A 25,874-nucleotide genomic window follows, 5' to 3' on the forward strand; every position below is an offset into this window, starting at 1 on the left:
AAAAAAAGGAATGTTGAAAAGATCATGGCTCAGTTTCAGGTTACAAAGTTGAATTGATATTTTGAAAAGAAAACAAGATAGTTGCAGTATGCATTCGTAATTTTATTGTTTCGTGATGAAAAGCTCATTAATATAAATTGTTGTTTCTTCTTAACCATCAATACGACGAAATATTTAATATCACGAAAACAATATTTACAAGTTTTTAGAGATTTTCATGTAATGTAACATTATATCGACGATACAAGTTATTAAATTTGTTTGTTCTTCTGAATAGGCAGTTTTACATTTAATAGATACCACTATGATTGGAAACATTATGAAAATAGAATGTTACATTAATAACGAATATAAAACCAAAAACAAAACAAAAAAGAATGGGAACAGTGGGAAATGTAACTTCATGCAAATATTTAAACTTTAATGTTTCTTTTAAAATTTATTTTTTTTCTTTATCATTCTTTGAAAACTTTAGTTATATGATAGAAGGTTAAAATTAAACATTTGTTTCGATATTTAAACAATACATCAATTCGCATGAAAATGGATACATGTATTGGTCCAGGAGTCAAAAACCTCATACGATTTAATGTTCTGTTAAGCTCATACGTCAATTGATTAACCGAGCTTATGTCACTTCAATCATCAACACAGACGCATCATTAAGAAGATATAATTAAGGTTCCATGGTAGCATCATTTGTAGTGGAAAAAGGCTTGGTTGTTTGAAGTTTATTTTATTTTCAATAAGCAATTTAAATTACTTAACATAAAAAGCAATCATTCATTTACTTGAAACTTCTTACTGATTTAAAATTTGATGATTGGATACTTAAGTAGTATTATCATTCGAATTTCAGTTAGTATATTTAACACATTCTTCTGGAAGATTATCAGAGAATAGTATTATAACACAAACATGCTCATCAATTACATGGTAAATGCACAGAACAATTGATCTGAATGATAGTTTAATATATTAATAGATTTCTATATTTTTCTTTTTAAGATTCAAATAGAAGACACACGGATTTCAAAAAAATGGTAAGTTTTTTATCATTATCATGATTATTCTCACTGACTGGCATGAAAGTGCACTTGTATATATCTATTGAAACTGTTAGAATATGATACTATTCTTGTAGATTTGACATTAATAAGCATTCAAATATCTAGACTATGATGTTTCGATAATAACCTCAATTAATTTTGTCATTTAATTCTATTTTTTTCCCTGACTGGTTTTAAAAAGATACAAGCCTCAAGTTGGTGACTCTATTTTAAAACAAATACTATTCAAGTCCATTTCTAATCAAACATTTCTTTTATAAATACGATCAAATTAGAGAAACACTTTTAGTATTTTCTAGTTTCTGTATTCTTCTTTCAATCTTTTGATATTATAATATCAAATCAATCTATTATAATAATATTATTTAACTTTACTCATTTTTTGTATTTTATTTTTTTTTTAAATTTAATGGGGAAGTCCGCAATTACAAATAATAATTTTATACCATCATCATCTATTAATTCATTAATACCATCATCAAGAAACATATACAATTCACATAATAAAACGGATTCTAATACTGACTATTACATACCATCATTATCATACAATAGAAACAGTTTTGACTTCACAGATTATAATAGTCAACTCAATAATAACAACAATAACTACCAAATTTGCAATAACAACAATAACAACAATAACAACAACAAATTAATTGGATCATCTCAATCTTTTGAGAATAAAAATGATCAATTGCTCATAAGTAATAATAAAAACATTAATAATAATCAAAGAGGAGTATCTTATTCTGATCGAAATCTAACAACTGGGAATTTGATCTATAACAACAAAGATATAAAAAACACAAGATCAAAGAGCTCTCAACAACATCTAATTCATTCAAGTAATCAATACTATTTAACTCCAGCTTCAAATAATACATCACCTAGCCAATCCATTGATCATAAATATACATCATACATGAGTTATATCCAACAAAGTCAACAACATCCCCAAAATCAGCAAACTATGAATCATCATTCACAGCAACAACCTCATCATCAACAACAACAAACAATGCAGAATCCACAGCTGTTTACTAATCCCTACTCAAGTAATTCTATATATCAACAAAGATCTCAACAACCATCATCACAACAAACCAGTCCGTCAATACCGCAGCAACAAAGTCAACAACACTTGGCAAGCCGTGCTAGGGGAGATTCAATATTTTTACCTCCTCCAATAACTTCCAAATCAAATACGGATCAAGCGTATGAAACAACTTCGGGAAATATAAGTCAAAGCAACTTATTAGGTTCGAGATCAAATAGTATATTTAGCTCCTTAATTAATATTCCTGGATCTAATGGGAACTCTGTTAGTGAACCGTCTTCATCAATGATGCATTCTCAGCAACAACAACAAAATCAACAACCACAACAACAAAATCAACAGCAGCAACAGCAAAATGAACCGTTTAACTCCGCTGGCGGAAACAAATCTTACACAAATAATCCAATACCCAATTTGCCGCCTACAACAACAAGATCACGTCAAATGTCCTTAATACCCAATCAAGAATTTACTGTAGAAGATTTAGAAAATTTATTTGGTACCAATAAAGAGAGTATGGCTAATTTGTTTGCATGGCAACAAGGTGATCCAAAATTATCATTTAGTGGATTATCAGCTCAAAATACGGGAAACAATGGCAAATCAAAAGCTGGCTCTATTGATTTGTCTGCTTGGATGGATGGATCTAATCAACCTGGTTCAATTGGATTTAGTAATAGTATTACAGAAATTGTTCAAAATATGATTTCCAATGGTTCATTAGATTTATCAAATATGAGTACTCAAGAAAGACGAGATTCTATTTTGAAAATCATTAACGATCAAAACAACTTAAGAAGTCAAAAAAATCCAACAAATGCCAATTCAAATGCTAGTGCAAATTTAAGACAAGATATATTTGATAAGAATAAAACAAGTACAATTAAGGAAGAAAATTCTCAACAACTGCCTCAAGTAGTCTATGGTCAAACTCAAAAACGTGAAAAAGATGTATCACCAACCTCATCAATATCTTCAAAAGCTTCCAAACCAAAAGATGAAGCCCCACAATCTCCAAAGACGTCTCCGACAATGTTCAACAATTCTCAAACACAAGATCCTTATTCAAATAATCAAAGACCATCAATGAATTCCGTATCACAAAAATTATTCCTGAATTCAATAAATCCAATTTCTCCAAATAATTCTTATCCTTATTCACTGTTTTCAAGTTTTAATAATTCTTTAGGATTTCAAGGGATGCCATCAGTAGGAAATCGTCAAAATAGTTTTGTGGGGAATTATCAATATCAAATTCCGCCTCAATCCCAACCACCGCAACAAATGATGCCTCAACAAATACGTTCCCTGATTCCATCTCAACAACCTTATCAACCTATATCATATCCACCTCAAACAATTTCATCATTTCCTCAACAACAATATTACTTACCACCACAACAACAACATCAACAACAATTGTTTCAGCAACAACATCATCAACATCCACAACAATTTCAGCAACAACCACTACAACAACAGCAACAAATCTATCAACAGCCCCAGCAGCAACAATTATCAACTGCCTCTGACAACAAAAGACCAAGGAAACAATCGACCAAGCGAACAAGAAAATCAAAAGATACATTATCAACTTTACCAACTCCTAGTGTTCCTGAAAATTCCAATCTTGTACCAGCACAACAATTTGCACAATCTGAAGATGGAAGACCATTATTAGGAGCAACAAAGATTGATCAATTAATGTTGGTTATTCAAGCAAGAGAAAAAGGAGTCACAAAAGCTATTAATCAAGGTCCTGATGGAAGTATATTAGCATCACCTGAACATTATAATCAAGGTCCCTTTGATGAAGATCAATCAGGGGTTTTACCAAAACCAATTAGTTTAGTTGGAGGAGTTGATAAACCTCACAAACCGAAACATACTATTGTTAAAAATGAACAACCCAATCAACAAACTAATATTGATGAAAATGAAGATGAAGAAGAATCAAGAATTAAAAAACGTAAAACTAAAAATCAACAATGTCCTTATTGTTTAAAATATTTTACACAATCAACTCATTTGGAAGTACATATAAGATCTCATATTGGTTATAAACCATTTGAATGTACATATTGTCATAAAAAATTTACTCAAGGTGGAAATTTAAGAACTCATTTAAGATTACATACAGGTGAAAAACCATTTACATGTGATGTTTGTACAAGATCATTTAATAGAAAAGGAAATTTAGAAGCTCATAAATTAACTCATGAAAATGTTAAACCTTATGAATGTAAATTAGATAATTGTGATAAATCTTTTACACAATTAGGTAATTTAAAATCTCATCAAAATAGATTTCATTTAGAAACTTTAAATAGTTTAACTCATAAATTAGCTGAATTAAATGGTGATGCAATAAATAATTTACCAATTGATGAAAAAAATTTATTAATTTATTTTAAAGATTTATATAAAAATTCAAATAAGGGGATAAGAGGTAGAGGTAAACAACATAAAGATGAAGAAAAAAAGGCTAATGATGGTGGTAATGCAGCAGATGGGAAATGATGATGAACTTAATAATGAATTTTAGTACATAGTAACTATTTAATATAATGTATTGTATAATATAATTGTTTTTCGTTAGATTAAAATGAGTTCTGGAAATTATAATATTTCAAGATCAATTATTTCGCGTAGAATAAATGTTATCATTTTTTACAACCAAATTTTACAATTACCATCTAAGAACAAACAAACAAACAAATCTAAGTTGGATAACACAATTTACTCTTTCCCATTTGAAAATGAATTTCTTAAGTAAGACATTCAACACATTAACAGGAAATTCAATACCTTATACATTCAATGAAAAAATAGTAGATCCAACTACTCAATCAACAAAATTAGATCAAAATTCAATATGGACTATATATAATGGTATTAATCCTAAAGATAATTCACTTATATCAATATTCGAATTTCAATTAAATAATCCTAAAACTTCACAATATATAAATTTAGCTAAAAATGCATTTAAAAAATTAAAAACTATCAAATATCCGGGTATAATTTCAATAATTGAATTTTTGGAATTAAATGATACATTATATATAATTACTGAGAGAGTGATTCCACTACCAACATATCTAGAAACAAATCCAAATTTATCAAAAGATTCAATTATTGCAGGAATTTATTCAATAAGTAATACATTAAATTTTTTAAATGAAGAATGTAATCTACTATATGGTGGATTAAATTTTTATAATTCAATATTTATAAATTTACAAAATGATTGGAAATTAATGGGATTTGAATTAATTACAAATTTAATTTCAGATCCTGATCAACCTATTTATAGATTAAATCAATATAGTCCACTGCAAAAAGATATTATAGATATTGAAAATTTAAGAAAAGATCCTAAAAAATATGATTCTTTTAAATTAGGGAATTTTATATTTGAAGTTTTTAATAATGGTAATTTGGATTTAAACTTTAAAATACCAACAAGATTAATTGGACCAAGTAAAAGATTAATTGCCAAAAGAAATTATATTTCAAGTTTTCTAAAAGAAATGGATCCAATCTTTAAACAAAATAAAGTAATTAATTTTAATAATTTATTAAATGAATTAAAATTTATGAATAATGATCAAAAACTTGAATTTTTTAAATTTGAATTATTGAAATTTATAGATAATGATAATGATGAAGAGGACACTACATATCCTCCTGGAATGTTAAATTATAAATTATTACCTGAATTAATTACTCAATTTAATCAATTAAAAACACAACCAATATCATCAGATCCTCAACAACAACAAGCAAATCAAGAAATAATATCAATAATACTTAATTTTATAATAAAATTTGGAATTCAATTACCAACAGAAGAATTTAATAAACAAATTAAACCAATAATATTTGAATCATTTATATTACCAGATAGATCAATAAGATTAATTTTATTAAATCATTTACCATCATATGAAAAATTTTTAAATGATTCAGATATACAATATAAAATTTTTAATCCATTAATTACAGGATTTCAAGATACAAATTTTATGATTAGAGAAACAACATTAAAATCAATAACTATTATAATTGATAAAATTTCAATAAAACAAATAAATAATGAGTTATTAAGAATATTAGCTAAAACTCAAATTGATCCAAAACCTTCAATAAGAGTAAATACTTTAATTTTAATTATAACAATTTCATCAAAAATTTATAAAAATTCAAAAAATAATGTATTAATAACTGCATTATCAAAATCTTTAAGGGATTCATTTATACCGTGTAAAATGACAGCATTAAATGGGTTTAAAACTTTAATAAATGAATTTACATTAGAAGAAATTTGTTCTAAAATTTTAGGTCATTTAGCTATATCATTAATGGATAAAAAATCAAATAAAGTTAGAAAAGAATCAAAATTAGTTTTTGATTTATATTTAAAAAATGTTGAAAATTTTGCTGATGAATTGAGTGATAATGAAGATGAAGAAGATGAAGATAAAGAAGAAAAAGAATTTTTTAAAAAATATTCATCAACTCAACAACAACCAAATGGATCTGGACAAGTATCAACTGAATCAACTGAATCAAGTTTTGGTTGGAATATGATGTCAAAATTAACATCAATTGGAACAACTAATAATGCTGGTCAATTAAATAAAGATTTTAATCAATCAACTCCAGATATAACAAGAGTAAGTACACCAAGTCAAAAACAATTGCCATTACATAAGCAAAGTAATTCAAAATCAAATTTGAAATTAGATGATGAAATTAATGAAGATGATGACGGATGGGATAATGATGATCAACTTGAAGAGGATTATTTTAATGATGATTGGATAGATAATAGCGAAGAGGTGAGTAAAGACGAGAAAACAACAAATTTAAGTAATAATTTTCCAATTATTGAAAATACAAAAAAACTAAATCTTGGTAAATCAACACATACAATTAATCTAAGGAACACGCCCACAACAACAATAACAACAACTAGAAAACCATTATCATTAGGAACAACAACTAAAAAACCAATTACTAAATCACTGTTAAAATTAGGTTCAAAACAAAATAATAAACCTAAACTGACATTAAAATTAAATTTAACTGTTGATGATGATAAAGAAGAAGATGGATGGGGTGATGGTTGGTGATTGAGTTGATTTAATAAGGAAGTCAAAAAATAAAAGAGAATGTAGAAAAGAGGAGATCATTCAAAGAAGTTCATAATCAATTTGAAATTTCAATCAAATGTGAGCGATGAAATTCGAACATTTTACACTTCTATTTAATTTATGACATGTTATCATGTATCATTTTTCATTATAGATAACTGCCTTTTGTAATAACTTATTATTTTTTCTCAAATTAGCCCTAAATGTTTTAAATTTATAAATTAAAATGTAAAGAGAGTTATAATTGTTCTATACATGTTACACAAACTTGTTTTTTTAAAACTTGTCGCGTCATGAAATATTATTTTTATTTAATAAAAAAATAAAAAACGCGTAATCTTAAAATTAAATTAAAATTAATTTCATATTTCATTATCTTTCTTTATTTTTAATATAGATTACATTTTAATCATATATGTAGCAATCAATATTCAGAATAATATATATCCAACCACTTATCATATACATATTTATACACATTTATACCTTTTTATACCATATTTATTCTTATACCACAATTTTAGAAGAAAAAGATCCATTTTTTTTCAAAACTTTTAATTAAAATACCCCTTTATCTGAAATCAGATTGTTTTTTAAATTCAATAAAATAAATTAACATTTTAACAAGTTTATATATATCACCTTGAGTTGAAATCAAGAACTCGAATAGCCACTTTAAATCTCAAAACATCCAAAAGAAAGAAACAATATACTTAAAAAAAGATGTCTTCAATGGCTTCAGCGACTGATAGATTACAAACTACACCGAATAAATTAAATACAATTTCAAATTCAATTACAGCTACAACTACAAATTCCATGAGACAACCGTTACATGATACTTCAAATAATTACTTTGCATCAAATGATCAACCAATAGCTTCCAATTCTACAACATCCGTAATCAAAACTCCATCAAAATCGAAACAAATAAATAAACAAAGATCATTAATAACTCAAACTCCACCACAATCTACACTTCATGAAAGTAGTAATAATATTCAAAATAATGATAAAGATATTCAAATATTTGATGTTTTTGCAACACCATTTAGAGATATACATTTAGATCCTACAATTATTTCAAATTTAGATCAACATAATTTTGTTGTAAAATCAAGTTATTTATCACCTGCTTTATCATCTCCTCAGAATCAACATCAATTACAATTACAACAATTACATGAAAAAAATAAAGAAAATCAAGAAAATCATATTCATTCATTACCATTATTACCATCTTCCCTTGAATCATCAAAACAGCAACAACCACAACAAATCTCAACTCCAACAAAGAAGAAAAAAAAATCTACTGATACAAATTCAAATACATCTTCCACAACTTTTAATTTATATTCTGATGATAAACCACCTTATTCATATGCAACTTTAATTGGAATATCTATATTATCTCATCCAAATAAAAGATTAACTTTATCAAATATTTATCAATGGATATCAGATACTTTTAAATTTTATAGAAAAGAAGATGTTGGTTGGCAAAATTCAATTAGACATAATTTATCATTAAATAAAGCTTTTATAAAAGGTGAAAAATCAAAAGATGGTAAAGGTCATTTTTGGTGTATAAAACCAGGATTTGAAGAACAATTTTTAAAAAGTAGAAGTGTTAAAAAATCTTCTTATCATGAAGTAATGGATCAAATTCATCAAGCTACAAAATTAAATGAAGCTGCTGCAGCAGCAAAAGCAATAGCGGATGCTGAAATGGAGAAAACAAAAGAAAAAGAAGTAGTAGAAGAAGAACCAAAAGACGAGCAAGAAGTGAAGTTACCAAAAGATGAATCTAAGTCAAAAGATAAATCAATACCAAAAGTAAAAAAATTAAAAGTGAAATTAAAAGATAAAAATGGTGAACAAAAACAAATTCAAACTGATGTTTCACTTGATAAATCAGTTTTATTATCATCCCCCACATATAATGCAATAAAAAGGAAAAGAAATGATGATGAATTTCCTTCTAATACAAGTACAAGTTATCAATATGATGAAGAAGATATAACTATATTAGATCCACCAGTGAAAAGATTCAAATCTTTCAAACAACAAGATGATGAAGATGATAATTTTTTACAATTACCTTGGCAATCATTAAATTCACCAAATTCACAATTAAAATTACCACCAATATATCATTTAAATTCTACTCCAAAAAGGAATAATATAAATTCTTCATCTTCTTCATCAACGTCATCACAATCATCAAGACCTAATTTTGTAATTGATTCACCTGATAAACCTGTATTGGCGGAAAAAAATCTAACTTATACATCATCCTTTAGTTGTAATTCTAATTTTGAATTATCTCCCTTAAGAACAAGTGAGACTGGTCCTTTATTAGAACCATTAACTCCTGCAAATCGTTCATATAAAGGTCATATACAACAACAACAGCAGCAGCAGCAACAATCACAACCCCATTCACATCCACATTCACATTCACAACTACAGTCACAATCAACTAATAATCATCAATTTCAACATCAAATCTTACAACCACAATCACAACAATCTCATCATTTAACACTTTTAAATAAATCAAAAACTCCAAAATCATCATCAATTTCTTCAACAACTCCTTTAAGGACTTTAAAAACTCCACAAACTAATTCAATAATGAAAAGATTATGGAATAGTCCTTCATATTTAGATGATTTTTATTTTAGTCCATTAATAAGTAAAGCTCATCAAACAATTTTATCACATCAATCAAATCATACTAACAATTCAAATCTTCAATATCATAATAATCATTTAAATTCATCATATTCTTCAAGCTCCTATTCTTCATTACTTTCAAATAATATTCATATAGCAACTACTTCATCAACTCATTTAAAATTAAATAATATAATGAATAATAATCATAATAAACACAATAGTGGTAATCAAAATTTAAATTCTTATGATGATGATGATATGATAATGAGAAATTTAAATCATCCTCAATTATCTATTCAATCAAGTCCTATAATACATAATAATAATTCGAATAATGAGCTTTTTAAATTAAATTATTACTGAGGTGGAAATAAATATTGATGACTTAGTGAATATATTTATTAATAATAAATTGTATAATACACATTATATAAAAGGAACTGAAAATAACCTCTTAACCTCTCAATCATTAATCAGTTGATGCACAACCTCTACAACCACAATTGATACATTCAATATCAATCTTATCTTTTGTTTCATCTTTTTTCAATAATTCAAATTTTGGAACTCTACAAATACATATATTTTCACCATTTATACAATTTAAACAACATAATTTTTCATAACCTCGTTTCCGCCATTTTGAAATTAGGTTCTTATCACAATAATCTTGTAATATCAACCATTGATATAATGAATCATTTATTTTTTTATCTTTATGTAGTTCATAAATATATTTTGTTATTTGATGTATTATTCTATATAATTCCCATTGTGATTGTTGTTTTGTTGTTGCTTGTGAAGTGGTGGTTGTTGCTTTTTTTAATTTTAATTTATATTTTTCTATTGTTGGTTCTATTTTTGAATAACCTTCTGGTGGATTTGAATATTTTTTAATTTTTGAAGTTCGTGGCATTTTCTATTGTCTTTGTTTGCTTGTGATGATTATATTTTGCGTGAGTTTATAGACATATGTGATAATTTAAATGAGTTTTATGTAATGCTTTGGTGTATTATATAAAAACTGATAGACTGAAGTTGTTTAAAAGATGTGTGATAAACTTTATTTTAAATTAAATTTTTGAAATGAAAAAACTAAAAAAGCCGCTTTATTGTTTAACTTCAAAAATACATTAAGACAAACATTCTTAATATAGTTATTAATCCGTTTCAGCTTACTTTTATTGTTGAAACCATGACTTATCGCCCATTGATTGCCTGAGGTACCTAAGTCGTAAATCTGTTCAGCCAAAAAAAATAAGGACACTGCAGAATAGAGGCAAAAAAAAAAAATAATTTCAGATATAACGACAACTGCAGGATTCGAACCTGCGCGGGCAAGCCCAGTTGATCACAGTACTAATTCGTGTAAAAGTTCGAGTCAACCTCCTTAGACCACTCGGACAAATTGCCAAAATCGTAAAAAACAACTGTTATGTTTTCCTGGTCAATCCAAGCTTTGAAAAAATGTTAAGACGAAAGATTTTTTTTACTTCGATTTTTGCGTTTTGGATTTCACATAAAGCTAAGTCGATACAAGTCGATTAGACTGAGAGTCAAATTATTATTCCAAAATATACCTCCTTTCATAAATTTTGTCTTCTAAGTTAATCATTTCTAAATCAAATATTCCAAGAAGTATCTTGAAGGTTTATTGGCGTCAATCTCATTTAATGAATTTTGCAGCAAAATCATAAACCAAAACATGACATCTACTAAGATCGCCCTAGAAACGAAACCAATAGTAATTTAACCCGTAGTTCATAACATGACAATATGATCGTTCGAATAGTTACATTTGTCTAAATGTAAAAACTCGTTCTTTTTGGCGGGTTTCTTTAAAGTTTTCAGTTCTAGGGACCCAAAATAAATGCGTAATATTAAGTCCGAATACCCCATGATTTCGTATTTTTTTTTTCTGCCTAATCTATAAAAAACCACACAATTTTTAGATTAGTCAGTATTCAGCATATTAATTCACTTTAATAATTGATTAGGAAAATTTCAATTACTAAGCTAAATCACTTTAAATAATATTCTAAATTCATCAATTGCAAAAACACAAATTCGTTTTGTCAATTCAAATTAAATCATCAAATAGTTCAAAAAATGATTCAATTAAAAGGTAAAGTAGCATTAGTTACAGGTGGATCAGCAGGATTAGGTGCAAGTATATCAGAACAATTAGCAGCCGAAGGTGTCAATGTTGCAATAAATTATTCAAATAATGAAAAAAGAGCTTCTGAATTATCAAATAGATTAATTAAATTATATGGTATAGAATCAATTATTATAAAGGCAGATATATTTGATATACAAAATTTACATAAATTAGTTGAAGAAACTGTATCAAAATTAGGTAGAATTGATATATTAATATCAAATGCTGGATGGACTGAAATTATTCCTTATGATAATTTAGATGCAATGACTGAAGAAATTTGGGATAATACATTTAGTGCAAATGTTAAAGCTCATTATTTTTTATTTAAAGCTGTAAAACCATATTTTGATTCAAATAAAGAAGGTGGTACATTTATATCTTCTGCAAGTGTTGCAGGTAGAACAAGATCAGGATCTTCTATACCTTATTCAGTAAGTAAAGCTGCGTTAATTCAATTAATTAAATTTTTAGCAAAAACTCAACCTAATATAAGAACTCATGCTGTTTGTCCTGGACTTCTAGCTGAAACAGATTGGGGTAAAAGATTTTCAAATGAACAAATCCAAAAATCAATAAATTTATCTCCTATAAAAAAATCAACTGATATTGAAGAATGTGCTTCTGAATATATTCATTTATGTAAATTATCTACTTCAACTGGTTCAATAGTAGCACTGGATGCTGGATTATCAATTTTATAATGATTATAGCTATGGATTATATAGGTTTATTTATACAAGTTTTTATAGATTTTTCAATTGAATATTAACTACTGTTGATCAGGTGACTTGAAACGCGCAAATATAAAATTTGGTAATTACGTAATTGAATAATTTATTTTATTTTATTTTATTCACGTTGTAGTGTCACGAAGATTTAAAGCTTTTACATTTAGAATGAAACATAAATTGAAATAGGGGATTCATCTCTAATTGGTTTGGTTTCATGAATAAGAAGTATTGCGATAATTTGTTGTGATTCATATAAATATATGTATGATCTGTATAACAAAATTTGGTCCCATCTTAATCGTATCTTGTTTTGTTTTTGCTTTATTTTCATTTCTTTTTTTTTTTGCTTTTGATCCAAGAAAAGGCTGAAACATTTTTATTACCAAAACTTAAATTTTGATTATTATAATTACAACTTTAAAGTTGGTTGTTCATTACTACTACTTTTACTTCATTTGAAAATACTACAACATCAACATTCCTCCCTTCTTTCATTTATTTCACTTAATACTTACCAATATTCACTAAAGTCTCGAGAAATTGAATTACATCAATCATTTTTAGCTGTCTAACTACAAATCATAAACCACTAAGTTCAAATTCATACCCTTACCTAAGTCAATTGCTTCACGATTCTTTCAAGTATCACAACTTCATATAAATGGTTGCATCTAGTTCCCAATCTACATCAACTGTTGTTTCTACATTAGTAGCGAATCTTTTATTATTTGCAACTTTTATATCATGTTTCTTGATATTAAGATTAAAATTTAAAAGAATTTATAGTCCAAAATCTTCTTTTAATTTAGTTCCTGAAGATCAAAAACCAGAACCATTACCAAAAGATCCAATACGATGGATTTTTATATTATTATCAAAACCTCAATCATTTATATTACAACAAGCAGGATTAGATGGTTATTTTTATTTAAGATATTTAAAAATATTTGCATTTTTATTTTTATTTGGTTTATTAATTTGGATTATTTTATTACCTATAAATGCAACTAATGGGAAAGGTTTAACAGGATTTGATCAATTATCTATTGCAAATGTTGATTATCATGGAAGATATTATGCTCATGTTTTTATTGGATGGGTATGGTATGGAGCTATAATGTTTGTTATATATAGAGAATTATTTTTTTATAATTCTTTAAAAAATGTTGTTTTATCATCACCAAAATATGCAAAAAAATTATCATCAAGAACTGTTTTATTTCAAGGAGTACCTGATGTTTTATTAGATGAAAAACAAATTTATAAAATTTTTAATGGAGTCAAAAGAATTTATGTTGCAAGAACTTCAAGAACTTTAGAACATAAAGTTAATAAAAGAGCAGCAATTGTCAATAAATTAGAAATTGCTGAAAATAAAATTTTAAAATTAGCTGTTAAAAATAAAATGAAAGCTGATAAAAAGGGGAAAAAATTAGAACCCATTGATGAGATAAGTGCATATGTTCCAGAAAAGAAAAGACCAAGAACAAGAACTGGAGGAATTTTTTCTAAAAAAACGGATACTATAAGATATTGTCAAGAACAAATACCCATTTTAAATGAAGAAGTTAAACAATTACAAAGAAAATTTAGACATCAAATACCTTCTAATTCATTATTTGTTGAATTTGAAAATCAATATTATGCTCAAATGGCTTATCAAACAACAATACATCATAATCCAATGAGAATGTCACCTGCTTATATTGGAATTGAACCAGCTGATATTAATTGGATAAATTTAAGAATGTTTTGGTGGGAAAGAATTACAAGAAGATCATTAGCATTTTCTGCTATTGTAGCATTAATTTTATTTTGGGCTATACCTGTTGCATTTGTAGGTGTTATTTCAAATTTTACATATTTAACTAATAAATTACCTTGGTTAAGATGGATTGAAAGAATGCCAAGTCAAATCTTGGGTATTGTTACTGGTATTTTACCAACTGCAATGTTATCTATTTTAATGCTTTTATTACCAATGTTTATAAGAGCAATGGCTAAAATTGCAGGAGCAATATCTTATCAAAGTGTTGAAATTTATACTCAAAATGCTTATTTTGGATTTTTAATGGTTAACGGTTTTTTAGTTACTGCTTTAGCTTCTTCTGCAACTGCTACTGTTACACAAATTGTTGCTGAACCTACATCAGCTATGACTATTTTAGCTGAAAAATTACCATTATCATCAAATTTTTATATTTCATATTTAGTATTACAAGGTTTAGCAATTGCAGGTGGTTCATTATTTCAAGTTGTTGGATTATTTTTATATTATATTTTGGGATATTTATTAGATAATACTGTTAGAAAGAAATGGAATAGATTTAGTGGATTAGGAACTATGGCTTATGGTACTACTTTCCCCATTGCTACTCAATTAGCATGTATTACATTAGCTTATTCAGTTATTTCACCATTAATTATAGCATTTGCATGTATTGGATTCTTTTTATTATATATTACATATTGTCATAATTTACTTTATGTATTTGCAGAATGTCCAGATACAAGAGGTCAACATTTTCCAATAGCATTATTTCAAACATTTACTGGTATATATATTGGACAAGTTTGTATGTTGGGTATATTTGCAGTTGGAAAAGGATGGGGACCAATTGTATTACAAGTTATTGGATTAGTTGCAACTGTTTTCATTCATGTACATCTTGCTCAAGCTTTTGATCATCTATTAAAAGTTGTTCCATTAGATTGTATGAGAGCTTTAGATGGTATTTCAAATACTCCTTCATATAATGGACCATCTGAATTTCAATATAAAATATTGGACAAGAAAAGACATCATCATGATCCAAAATATGAAGCAAAATATCAACAAGAACAAATTAATGAAGAAAAGATTAAAGAAGATCTTGAAAAGGAAGTCACACAGCAAGATCATGAAGCAGATTTTGGAACAGATTTATCAAAAATATCAGTTGTTCCATTGTTAGCTGATCGTGATCATAAATTAACAAATCTGAAGAATCCAATAGTAAGATTTTTAAGACCAGATGTTTTTTATAATTATAGACATGTTAAAAGTTTATTACCTGCAACTTTTAATATTGAACCACCAATTGAAGATGATAAACATGCTTATGATGCTCCTGCAATTTCAGCCAAATGTCCTGGGGTTTGGATTCCTAAGGATCCAATGAATTTAGCTTCAATTGAAATTGAAAAATTATCTCCAGTTGTTAATATTAGTGATGAAAATGCTGGATTTAATGAAAAAGGTAAAATTGTGTTTTTTGGTAAACCACCAAATTAATGATTAGAATAATCTCGTAGATATATAATATTTAATATAAAATTGCATACATTTAGATAGGCCTACCATCTTGCCTCTCCTTTGATATAACATCATTTAGAGGTTCACGTTATACCTTGTTGCACCACTATATTAACGATCGAATTTACTATTATTTAAACTGGATATACTGAATATAATACAGTACGTAGTTTTGACCTGTGAAACCGCGAGGAATGTTCCAGCTGCAATCCAGTTTTGAAAAAATCTCAAGATTTGTGGAGCTTGTTAAATGTTAGCATCAACGGATAGCTTAAATAATTTTGAATCTTATTTGTATGGATCAAAAGTCTACTTTGCTCACTTTTGATTGACTTATTTACGGTTTTGCAACCTTTTTGCAACCTTGGACAATATTTAAAATCGAATAACTCTCTAATAAATGCCAAACGACACATACTTCAATCCATCTTTTTAATCAGGGAAAAATTCTGCATCTTTTGAGACCAAAAGCTCAAAATTGAAAAATTGAAGTGCTGATGGGGAGGTGGCCCAGTGGCGCCTACCAACATCCAATTTTGAGAAAGGACTGTGGTTACTTGCGACTTACTTTAAATGGATCCTTAACTTAATCCAAGTGTAACTTGTTAGGGTTAATTTTTATTTGAAGCAACATCCATTGCACAGGACTAGTTAATTGCTTCAAATGACTGAACTTTGTACTAAAAAAAGGGAATAAAGCGTTTAGTGGCATAATGCCCAATCGTAACAACCATCAAGTAATTCAAGTAGTTCATAATGTAATAGTCCTACAACTTATGACGTTGTATGAATTTTTAAATTCTCAATGTTTTACAACGACCATTCAACCGAAAGTTATTTGTTGTTTGTTTCATATGTCAATTTTTTCTTTTTTTCCCCACCAAAATAATTTTTTAATCTTGTACCGATATCAATATAAGCATAATTTATTAAATTAAGAAATTATATTATCAAATAATGAACTTATCAAGTTCAGTTAATCTACTATTCAAAAATCAATTGAAAGCTATGACCAACAATCATATAAATCCAGCAATTGCAAGACTAGCATTAACTAAACAACATTTAACTCAATCTCGTACAAACTCATCTTCTTCATCATCAACACCTTCACAAACCAAATTAAAATCTTCATCAGAAAGACCAATTATAATACCAACTTCACAAGGTAAGAAATATTCAGCCACATATGCCAATTATGCAACTACAAAACTTTCTAATAATGAAGTTAAAATATTATCATATTTTCATGATATTTCATTAGACCTAGATCCTATAAAAAGAGAAGCAAATTTTATATGTGAAATACCTCGTTGGTCAAATGCTAAATTTGAAATAGCTACAAAATTACCAGGAAATCCAATTGTTCAAGATGTTAAAAATGGTAAAGTTCGATTTGTTAAAAATTTATTTCCTCATCATGGATATATTCATAATTATGGTGCATTTCCACAAACTTGGGAAGATCCATTTATAAAACATTATGATCTTTATGGAGATAATGATCCATTGGATGTATGTGAAATTGGATCAAATATATTGAATACAGGTGATGTTAAAAGATGTAAAATTTTAGGATCATTAGCATTAATTGATGATGGAGAATTAGATTGGAAAGTAATAGTTATAGATATAGAAGATGAATTATCACAATATGTTAATGATATTGAAGATGTAAGAAAAAAATGTCCTGGATTATTAGAAGCAACAAAACAATGGTTTAAAGATTATAAATTAGCTGATTCAAAACCAGAAAATAAATTTGCATTTAATGGAAATTATAAATCAGCAAAAGAAACTATTGAAATAATACAAGAATGTCATAAAAGTTGGCAAAATTTAATTTCTGGAAAAGTTAAAGGTTCAAAAGATAAATTACCAAGTATTATAAATACAACAATTAAAAATTCACCTGGTTATATTAAAGATTATGAAATTAAATTAAATGATCCTTTAAATGATGATGATCCAATTCCAATTGATACTAATAAAAGTTATTATTTTTAATGATATAGACCGTTTACTTATTTATACAAACTAATATATATAGATTGAATTTTAAAGTTATTATTACATAATTCATTCATTTAATAAAGTTTTTAAACCTCTTATTTCTTCAAATACTCTTTTCACAAAGTTATTATATTGTTCATCACCTCTTTCAATAATAATTTGTTCTTCATGTGAACTTGGAATAATACGTGAAGTTAAAAATTTTGGATGTTTTAATAAATTATCAATACAATCAATAAAATCGTCTCTTTTTGATTCAGATTCAATTCCTGGTAATATTCTCATATCTATATCTTCACTATCCAATATTTCATTAGGTTGTTGAGTTTTTAAATATTCTTCAATATTCATAGCTTTTAATATATCATATATTACAATCAATTGATTAGTTTCAATTAATAATGCAGTTGAAATTTGAATACTTTTTGAATCATTACTCCAACTATTAAAACAAAATGAAATTTGTTTTCCAAATAATTGTAATGCTACACAAATTTCAGGTGCTACTGTTGCACCCAATTTATAAAGACTTGTAATGATAATTGGTAAGATTCCATTGATCCAAAGTTTATAATATTTGTTGTTATCAGTGATTGATAATTCCCCATTTCTTATTGGTTTTGATATTGGACTTTCTAATAAAGTAATATATAATCCTGAATTAATGATGTCATTAGCAACTGATTCAATTGACATGAACTCTGATAAAAATGTTAAACTTAATTGAGCAAATCCAAATTCTTCATTTAATTCAATTGGATGTGAATACATGTACATATTTATTAATGTCTTTATTGAGTTAAAACTTTTGATTGATGATGCTATTTTACTCAGCAACAATGGATTACTAGTTTGAATCTGCATGAAAACTTTAAGAATTGACAAAACCAAAAGTAAATCATCATATTTTTCATTTACTTTCTTTGACAACTCTTTAAAACCATTCACTTTGTATAAATAAATCTCGTTTTGTAATTCAATCGACAAAACTTTAATACTCTTTGTAACTATAATATTAAACAAATTTTCAAATAAACTTGTAAGTCCGAAAACTGTAGAGTTTTCTATCATTTTTAAAGCACAATATATGATTCTTAACAATGGCCTATAAGTTCCATTTGATGATGTTAATTCGAAAGCAAAATTCAACCCATCTGAAGTCAATAAAGTGCTTGCATTTTTTAAAATCTCAAGAGCTTCAGTTGTGTGTCTTTCAGGTTTTCTTGTATAAATGGAATAAATTAAATAAAATCCTAAATCTATTCTTTCAAAAAAAACTGATCTAAATCGTTCAGTTGGAATATTTTCTTCAATATCAATATTTAATAAAAAATTAGTAAATGTTAAATATTCATCAATTAATTTTCCTTCAAAACGAGTACAGAAACTTGTCAATAACGCTTTAAAAGAATGTACACCATTTAATTGAGCTGTTAGATATTGATCATTTATACTCGATGCTATTATCCTTTCTTTGATTTCATCCCAACTATCTGAACTTTTGAATAATTTATCCATTAATTTTAAATTATAAATTGCATCTATGCTGACTTTATCTCTTTCATGCAAGGAAGTAACGAAATCTGCTAAATTTGAAGTAGGATATGCAGCTTCAAATGAAGATTCCAACTCATTTTGTAAAAATGGATGATAATTATGAATTTCAAATTTATTTTCCACAACTTCTATAAATTCTTTTGAATTTAAAAATTCATTAATCTTCTTCTTACATTTTTCATTTTTCGTTGTGAACAAATATAAAGCTAAAATATCTGCAATTTTTGAAGCCAAGGTTACTTCATAACATCTACTAATATATCCCTCTATTGATTTTGGAGATTCTTTAATTTGTAATTTCGTTCTATCAAGTAATAATTCCACAAAATCCTCATCAAATTTAGTTTCTTTTACTGTGGTCCATGAATTACAAGATAATGCTATAGCATCAATTAAATGAATACTAACTGAATTTGGATAGTATTTGATTTCTCTTACATTTTTTTTCAAAATTTGAATTAATGATAATTTTGGTTCTTTAGACTCAATGTTGAATGCACCTTTTCCAGTGTTAAATAATACTATTAAACCTTCTTGACTACTACGCATAACAGCACATATAAAATTGTATAAAGACACTTTCATGTCGTAGTCATCAAAAGTATTGTCTAATCCATTGGCCAATGAATTTTGTAGTATTTTTGCTCCATCATTTCCCAAGTATGATAATAAAGATGGAGCGGTTTCATTTAACCAATCAGCATCAATAAGACTAGTTAACAAGTCTAATGAAAATGCTCCATACGATTCAATATTTGCAAATATTTGAACCAATTGTAGTGAATTCGTAAAAAGCTCTTGTTCTAAAGCCAGCGGTTTTACCTTCATATTATTCCTCAATTCAATAATCAATTTTGAAAATGAAAATGTGCTTTCAATATATTTGTAAGTCCAAATACCAGTATTGTCTGATAATTCCATAGCATTTAAATTTTGTGCCACTGCTTCTATAACATATAATAAAGGTAAAATTGCTCGTGCTGAATTTCTTGTACTAGCGGTAAACGAGTCGAATATTTGCTTGCTTGAATTAATAAAAACACTTGTAACTTTATTTTCCGAAGATAGACCATTTTGGACACCATAAACGGTAGTTAAAATTGTGGTAAAAAAATCAATAAGGGATACACTCATTTGTAATTTTTGATGAAAATGATTAAAACGGCTGTAAAAGATATTCTCAAATAAGAATATAAGGTGACTTGATATCTTGTGTAAAATCTCACTTTTAGTATTGAATGGATAATTGTAATTGATGGATATGCTTTCCTCTACCAAAGCATTAGCAAAATTTATCAAAGAAGCAGAAAATTTATAATCACCATTGACCATTTCAACAGAACCGAATATAAGTGCAGCTAATCCTTCTTTTCCATCTTTAGAAAATAATGCACTTTTAGTCAAAAATGGCCAAATTCTATTTGAAACAATAGGTATTAAAGTAGTCAATATATTGATTGTTGCAGTCAGTATAGTGACATTCCTTAAGTGTAATGCTTGTTCTAGGAAACTAAATATAATTTCCATTATATCAGATTCATCTGTATAAGCAGACATAGATTCTAACATTAATTTAATTTCTTCTTCACCATTATCTTTAGCGACATTGTTCATTAAATTTAAAATGTCAACGATAATTTCTTCTCTTAAGACATCCACATTGTTAAGATTTTTTGATAAATTTTGTAGCACTCGTCCAAGAAAGGCCCAGCCGTTATATTGATAAAGGAAAGTGACCAATACTTCATCCAGGTTTGCAGCTGGAAGCAACTTGGCTTTTGTTCCAGATGTTAATGCCATAGCCAATTTTTTGTTCGATTCAAATGGAGGATAAATATTAATTTCACTTGTGATTTGAATTAATTCTGGATCCTGTTCATCAAGATGATAAAGCTGATCAAAATAATCTTTTTTGTAATTTTGAATGTATGATCTTAAATCATTAAATTCATGTAATGCAAAGTTTCCATTGATGGAAGCAAGTTTAATATAAGGTGATAATAGTAATGGGAATTTGGCTCTAGCAATTATAAATGTATCGATTGTTGCTTCGTTGCTGAAAAAGTTTTCGACAATATTGTTTGGACAATTCCGTATTACATCCAATATGGTACTAGTGATTTCAGGAGTGAGTTCTAATAATGCAACAGATGAAGTAATAACAGTTGATAAAATAGCTGAATACAATGGATCATACTTTAAAATGTTATTAATTTTTTTCAACAAACCAAAAACGTCGAAATTTAAGCTCTTTTTGTTAAGTTGATTGATTGTTTCATTGATTGATGTAATGTCGAATTTTGTTTGAAAATTTTTGGAACTTTCAGAGTCGGGGTACTCCAGTAAAAAATATGACTTCCTTAGAAGCAATATCGACCAACTAAACGTTATTACAGAATTATTATTATAATCACTTGTGCAGATTTTATTGATGAAAGTGAAAATCTCGATGTCATTCATAAATTTGTCTGGACCATCATCATCATCAGAGTTGGATGTGTTTTCAAGATCTAATAATTCCACGGTTATGATTGTTATCAAAGCTTGTATTAAGTCATAAGCCTCTTGATGTAAAAGCGGAGACCCCACAGCTATTCCAAATTTAGATGCTTGCAAAAATTCGAACCACTCTTTAAGCATATTTTTGGTTACCAAGGGATTCTGCATCGATAATTCTATTAATAATTTCAAGGATTCAATAAAAAACAAGGCTAACTCTTTAAATATTGTTTCATCTATTCTATCAGATAGCCCCGTGATGTATGAACCATTTACCATACTCACGCTGGTATTTTTAATTGAATTCAACAATGAGTTAAGGTAGTTCCCAGATAGAAATATTTCTTTCCCTAGATTTCGGATTATTGATGATGCATATTGATTTGTTTTGTTACTTGCAAGTTCTGACGCAATCTTAAGAATAATTCTTCTTTCTCTCAATACGTTTAGTATATAGAGATTAAGATTTTCATTTTCAAAATCATGGTGCCTTTCGTCATCCAATTTGCTTTTAATATTCAATTTGTGTTTTGATTTTGGTGGAATTTTCTTACATGTTTGGCTTATAACTCTTATCACTTCTTTTACATCAAGGTTCAATTTAGAACTTATCAATTCCCCGTTTTCAATCATTTTTGAAGTCAAATCTGTAAAAAGTATCCCTCTAATTGAAATCTCTTTAGTGTCAGTTTTGATAGTTATTGATTTATTTTTTATTTCAAATGGTTCGGGACTTAAAATCACATCTTTGTTGAGTAGTAGAAATTCATTCAATGCGTCTGATAAATATGGGTCTTGACAAAATTTTATCAAACTCAAGGCATTTTCATATGTCCAATATTGAGTTGGTTGAATTGGTTTTGAAGGTAGCTTCGATGAGCCTGCTATGGTAGCAATAGATGAACTCATCTTCTCTTATATTTTCTCAACTAGCCTTGTTCTTGAAGTGGAAGCCAAGACGTGAGCTTTCTTCGTCAATTGTTTTAGAATTGTGTTGCTGCTAAACTTAAGATGTATCAAAGTAATATTTATTTTTTTTTCTCGTGTGTGTTGATGTTTTAAGTTTTTCATTTTTTCACAACCAATATCAAACTTAACTTCACTATCGTCGTATAACAAAAAAATACACGCTGCAACAATTGGATGACCTCGAGAAGTCTACAGCCGTTCATTGTCAGTGCGCCAGGTAAGGTGATTATATTTGGTGAGCATTCAGCAGTTTATGGAAAACCAGCAATTGCAGCAGCATTAAGTTTAAGATGTTATCTATTAGTTATACCGTCTGAAGACTCCAATACTTTACGATTACAATTTCCCGATATTGAACTAGATCAAACTTGGGATAAAAATGAACTTCCATGGGATGAGGTCAAAGATTTTATAAAACATGACAAAGATGGCAGACCAGAAATACCGAATGAGCTAGTTCCAGAAATCGTTGAAAAAATATCACCTTTAATTGATGGATTTAAAGACAACAACATACATTATATTGCTAGCTTTTGTTTTTTATATCTATATATCAATCTATGCAATAAATCTTTACAAGGAATGACATTTATTGTGAGATCAACTTTACCAATTGGAGCAGGGTTGGGTTCATCGGCATCAACTTCTGTATGTTTATCTGCGGCATTATCAAAACTTGGAGGATGGCTAAAAACACCAACAATTAATTTAACAGAAGATTCACCTGTTGAAGACATAGTAGAATTAAATTTTATAGATAATTGGTCTTTAATTGGTGAAAAATGTTTTCATGGTAATCCTTCTGGAATTGATAATGCAGTTGCTACACATGGTGGTGCAGTAATGTTTCAAAGAACTCCAAAACCTGAAAAATCATCAGTAAGAACTAATATACGAAAACTTCCTCCAATCAAACTATTATTAACAAATACAAAAGTTCCAAAAAGTACAGCGAATTTAGTTGGTGGAGTTGGTAAACTACATACTGAATATAAGAAAATGATAACTTCGATTTTGGATGCGATGGAGCATTTGGTTAAAGAAGCATATGAAGTAATGATACGACCAGGATTTGGAGCAGAAGAAACATCCATTTTGAGAAAATTATTCAATATAAATCATGGTCTTTTGGTAGCGTTGGGTGTTTCACATCCATCATTAGAGAAAATTAAAATAATTGGTGATAATTTGAACATTGGAGCCACTAAATTAACAGGTGCAGGAGGTGGAGGTTGTACTATAACATTGGTTAATGATGGTGTTGAAGAATCTGTTATTCAAAGTGCATTATTAGAATTTGAAAAAGAAGGGTATGATAGTTTTGAAACTTCTTTAGGTGGTAAAGGTGTTGGAATGTTGTTTTATGATGAAGAAAAGAGAAAGATATTCACATCGGAATCGTTTTGTGGTTACACAAATCGAGGTGAGGTTGAATCAGACTTGGCTGTTGAGAACGAGCCGGCATGGAAATTTTGGTAAATGAAGAACATTATTAATTAAATGCATAATGACTATATACAAAAATTTATTCAATATTATGCTATGTAGTCTAAATTCCCCTGTTGAATTCGACTGAGTTGATATGTTGTCCTTCCTTATTTTTCAAATGTTGAAATTTCTTCTCCAACCTACTAACTGGAAGAACTTCTCTTTGTGGAAATACAGCTAAAGCAAATGGTAATACAACCAATGAAGTAACAAAAATCAATCCGATATTAGTCAAAATCTCAACAGATTTTGGTTTATTTTTCAAAAACTTAGTCTTTTGTAATTTCACTAATATTAAAGGGGGTATCACCATAATTGGAGTAGCATTAATAACTCTACTAGCAGCAGTTTCTCCCACAGCATACCAAGCAGCAATCTTTGAATTTCCCAAATCTTTACCTTCTTTATCATAAACTGAAATTCCCTTTTTCAATTCTTCACTTCTCATTAAAAATACATTAGCAATACCAGCAGAAACAACAGCTGCAAATGGAACTAATCTACCTAGTATAATTCTTGTATTTGGTTTTATATTTTTCAATCTTGGTACAAGAGAATTTAAACCTAAAGCAACTGTACATGAAGCAGTTACTGCCATTGTATAATTTGTAATAATTTGTTTTGTAGTTAAAGGATGAGATTTATTTGAATTTGCAGTATTTATAGCAACATTCAAACTTTGATTTGCAATTTGCCAAAATAATGTACCTACTGTTCCTAAATTTGGAGTTAACATACCTGCTGTTACAACTAAATTAGATAAAACACAACTTGACATTCTAAATGGTAAAAACACAACTTCACCGGTATCTGGATGTAAAGTTGAATCCAATACCTTTTTAGCTCTCCATAATTCAGGACTCCATTTATTTGTAACTCCATTTCTATAATCCCATATCATTCTTTTTGCAGTTTCTATATCTTTTTTTGTATTTAATAACATAGTTGGATCGGAAATTTGAGCACAATGTTTAACTCTACCCCAATATGAGTTTAAATCATATTTAGATTGTGGAAGTGGAACAGGACCACTAATTGCTGATGCCATTGATTTTTGACCTGTAGTGATTAAATCGAGATTTGATGGGGTATTCAAAATTTGAAACAGAAAATGTACAAAATGAGTAATGGAATTTGATCCATATTACCGCCAAAAAAAAAACAAGCACGAAATTGGATTCAAAAGG

At 27.8% G+C, this 25,874-nt stretch overlaps 10 protein-coding genes across 10 annotated transcripts; 7 read left to right on the plus strand and 3 right to left on the minus strand. All coding sequences in view use genetic code 12, as the record gives it.

Moving 5' to 3' along the window:
- Positions 1–1,479: 1,479 nt before the first annotated feature.
- KGF55_002384 (uncharacterized protein) lies at positions 1,480–4,650 on the plus strand (the record flags this gene model as incomplete). Its single annotated transcript, XM_051757061.1, has 1 exon — positions 1,480–4,650. One exon carries the CDS (start codon positions 1,480–1,482, stop codon positions 4,648–4,650), a length of 3,171 nt encoding a protein of 1,056 aa, XP_051614645.1.
- A 239-nt stretch (positions 4,651–4,889) lies between these two features.
- CEX1 (Cex1p) lies at positions 4,890–7,268 on the plus strand (the record flags this gene model as incomplete). Its single annotated transcript, XM_051757062.1, has 1 exon — positions 4,890–7,268. The coding sequence occupies one exon, from the start codon at positions 4,890–4,892 to the stop codon at positions 7,266–7,268; it is 2,379 nt and encodes a 792-aa protein (XP_051614646.1).
- Positions 7,269–8,021: 753 nt separating this feature from the next.
- On the plus strand, positions 8,022–10,334 carry HCM1 (Hcm1p; the record flags this gene model as incomplete). The annotated part of the gene is made up of 1 exon (XM_051757063.1): positions 8,022–10,334. The coding sequence occupies one exon, from the start codon at positions 8,022–8,024 to the stop codon at positions 10,332–10,334; it is 2,313 nt and encodes a 770-aa protein (XP_051614647.1).
- A 106-nt stretch (positions 10,335–10,440) lies between these two features.
- BUD31 (U2 snRNP complex subunit) lies at positions 10,441–10,887 on the minus strand (the record flags this gene model as incomplete). Its single annotated transcript, XM_051757065.1, has 1 exon — positions 10,441–10,887. One exon carries the CDS (start codon positions 10,885–10,887, stop codon positions 10,441–10,443), a length of 447 nt encoding a protein of 148 aa, XP_051614648.1.
- A 1,193-nt stretch (positions 10,888–12,080) lies between these two features.
- KGF55_002388 (SDR family NAD(P)-dependent oxidoreductase) lies at positions 12,081–12,836 on the plus strand (the record flags this gene model as incomplete). The annotated part of the gene is made up of 1 exon (XM_051757066.1): positions 12,081–12,836. One exon carries the CDS (start codon positions 12,081–12,083, stop codon positions 12,834–12,836), a length of 756 nt encoding a protein of 251 aa, XP_051614649.1.
- A 691-nt stretch (positions 12,837–13,527) lies between these two features.
- On the plus strand, positions 13,528–16,140 carry KGF55_002389 (uncharacterized protein; the record flags this gene model as incomplete). The annotated part of the gene is made up of 1 exon (XM_051757067.1): positions 13,528–16,140. The coding sequence occupies one exon, from the start codon at positions 13,528–13,530 to the stop codon at positions 16,138–16,140; it is 2,613 nt and encodes an 870-aa protein (XP_051614650.1).
- A 978-nt stretch (positions 16,141–17,118) lies between these two features.
- On the plus strand, positions 17,119–18,168 carry KGF55_002390 (inorganic diphosphatase; the record flags this gene model as incomplete). The annotated part of the gene is made up of 1 exon (XM_051757068.1): positions 17,119–18,168. One exon carries the CDS (start codon positions 17,119–17,121, stop codon positions 18,166–18,168), a length of 1,050 nt encoding a protein of 349 aa, XP_051614651.1.
- A 72-nt stretch (positions 18,169–18,240) lies between these two features.
- NUP188 (Nup188p) lies at positions 18,241–23,139 on the minus strand (the record flags this gene model as incomplete). The annotated part of the gene is made up of 1 exon (XM_051757069.1): positions 18,241–23,139. One exon carries the CDS (start codon positions 23,137–23,139, stop codon positions 18,241–18,243), a length of 4,899 nt encoding a protein of 1,632 aa, XP_051614652.1.
- Positions 23,140–23,373: 234 nt separating this feature from the next.
- ERG12 (mevalonate kinase) lies at positions 23,374–24,678 on the plus strand (the record flags this gene model as incomplete). The annotated part of the gene is made up of 1 exon (XM_051757070.1): positions 23,374–24,678. One exon carries the CDS (start codon positions 23,374–23,376, stop codon positions 24,676–24,678), a length of 1,305 nt encoding a protein of 434 aa, XP_051614653.1.
- A 70-nt stretch (positions 24,679–24,748) lies between these two features.
- Positions 24,749–25,735, minus strand: KGF55_002393 (uncharacterized protein; the record flags this gene model as incomplete). Its single annotated transcript, XM_051757071.1, has 1 exon — positions 24,749–25,735. The coding sequence occupies one exon, from the start codon at positions 25,733–25,735 to the stop codon at positions 24,749–24,751; it is 987 nt and encodes a 328-aa protein (XP_051614654.1).
- Positions 25,736–25,874: the final 139 nt, after the last annotated feature.

Source organism: Candida pseudojiufengensis (assembly GCF_024610245.1).
Source record: "Candida pseudojiufengensis strain CBS 10847 chromosome Unknown scaffold5, whole genome shotgun sequence".
Lineage (NCBI taxonomy): Eukaryota > Fungi > Ascomycota > Pichiomycetes > Serinales > Debaryomycetaceae > Lodderomyces > Lodderomyces pseudojiufengensis.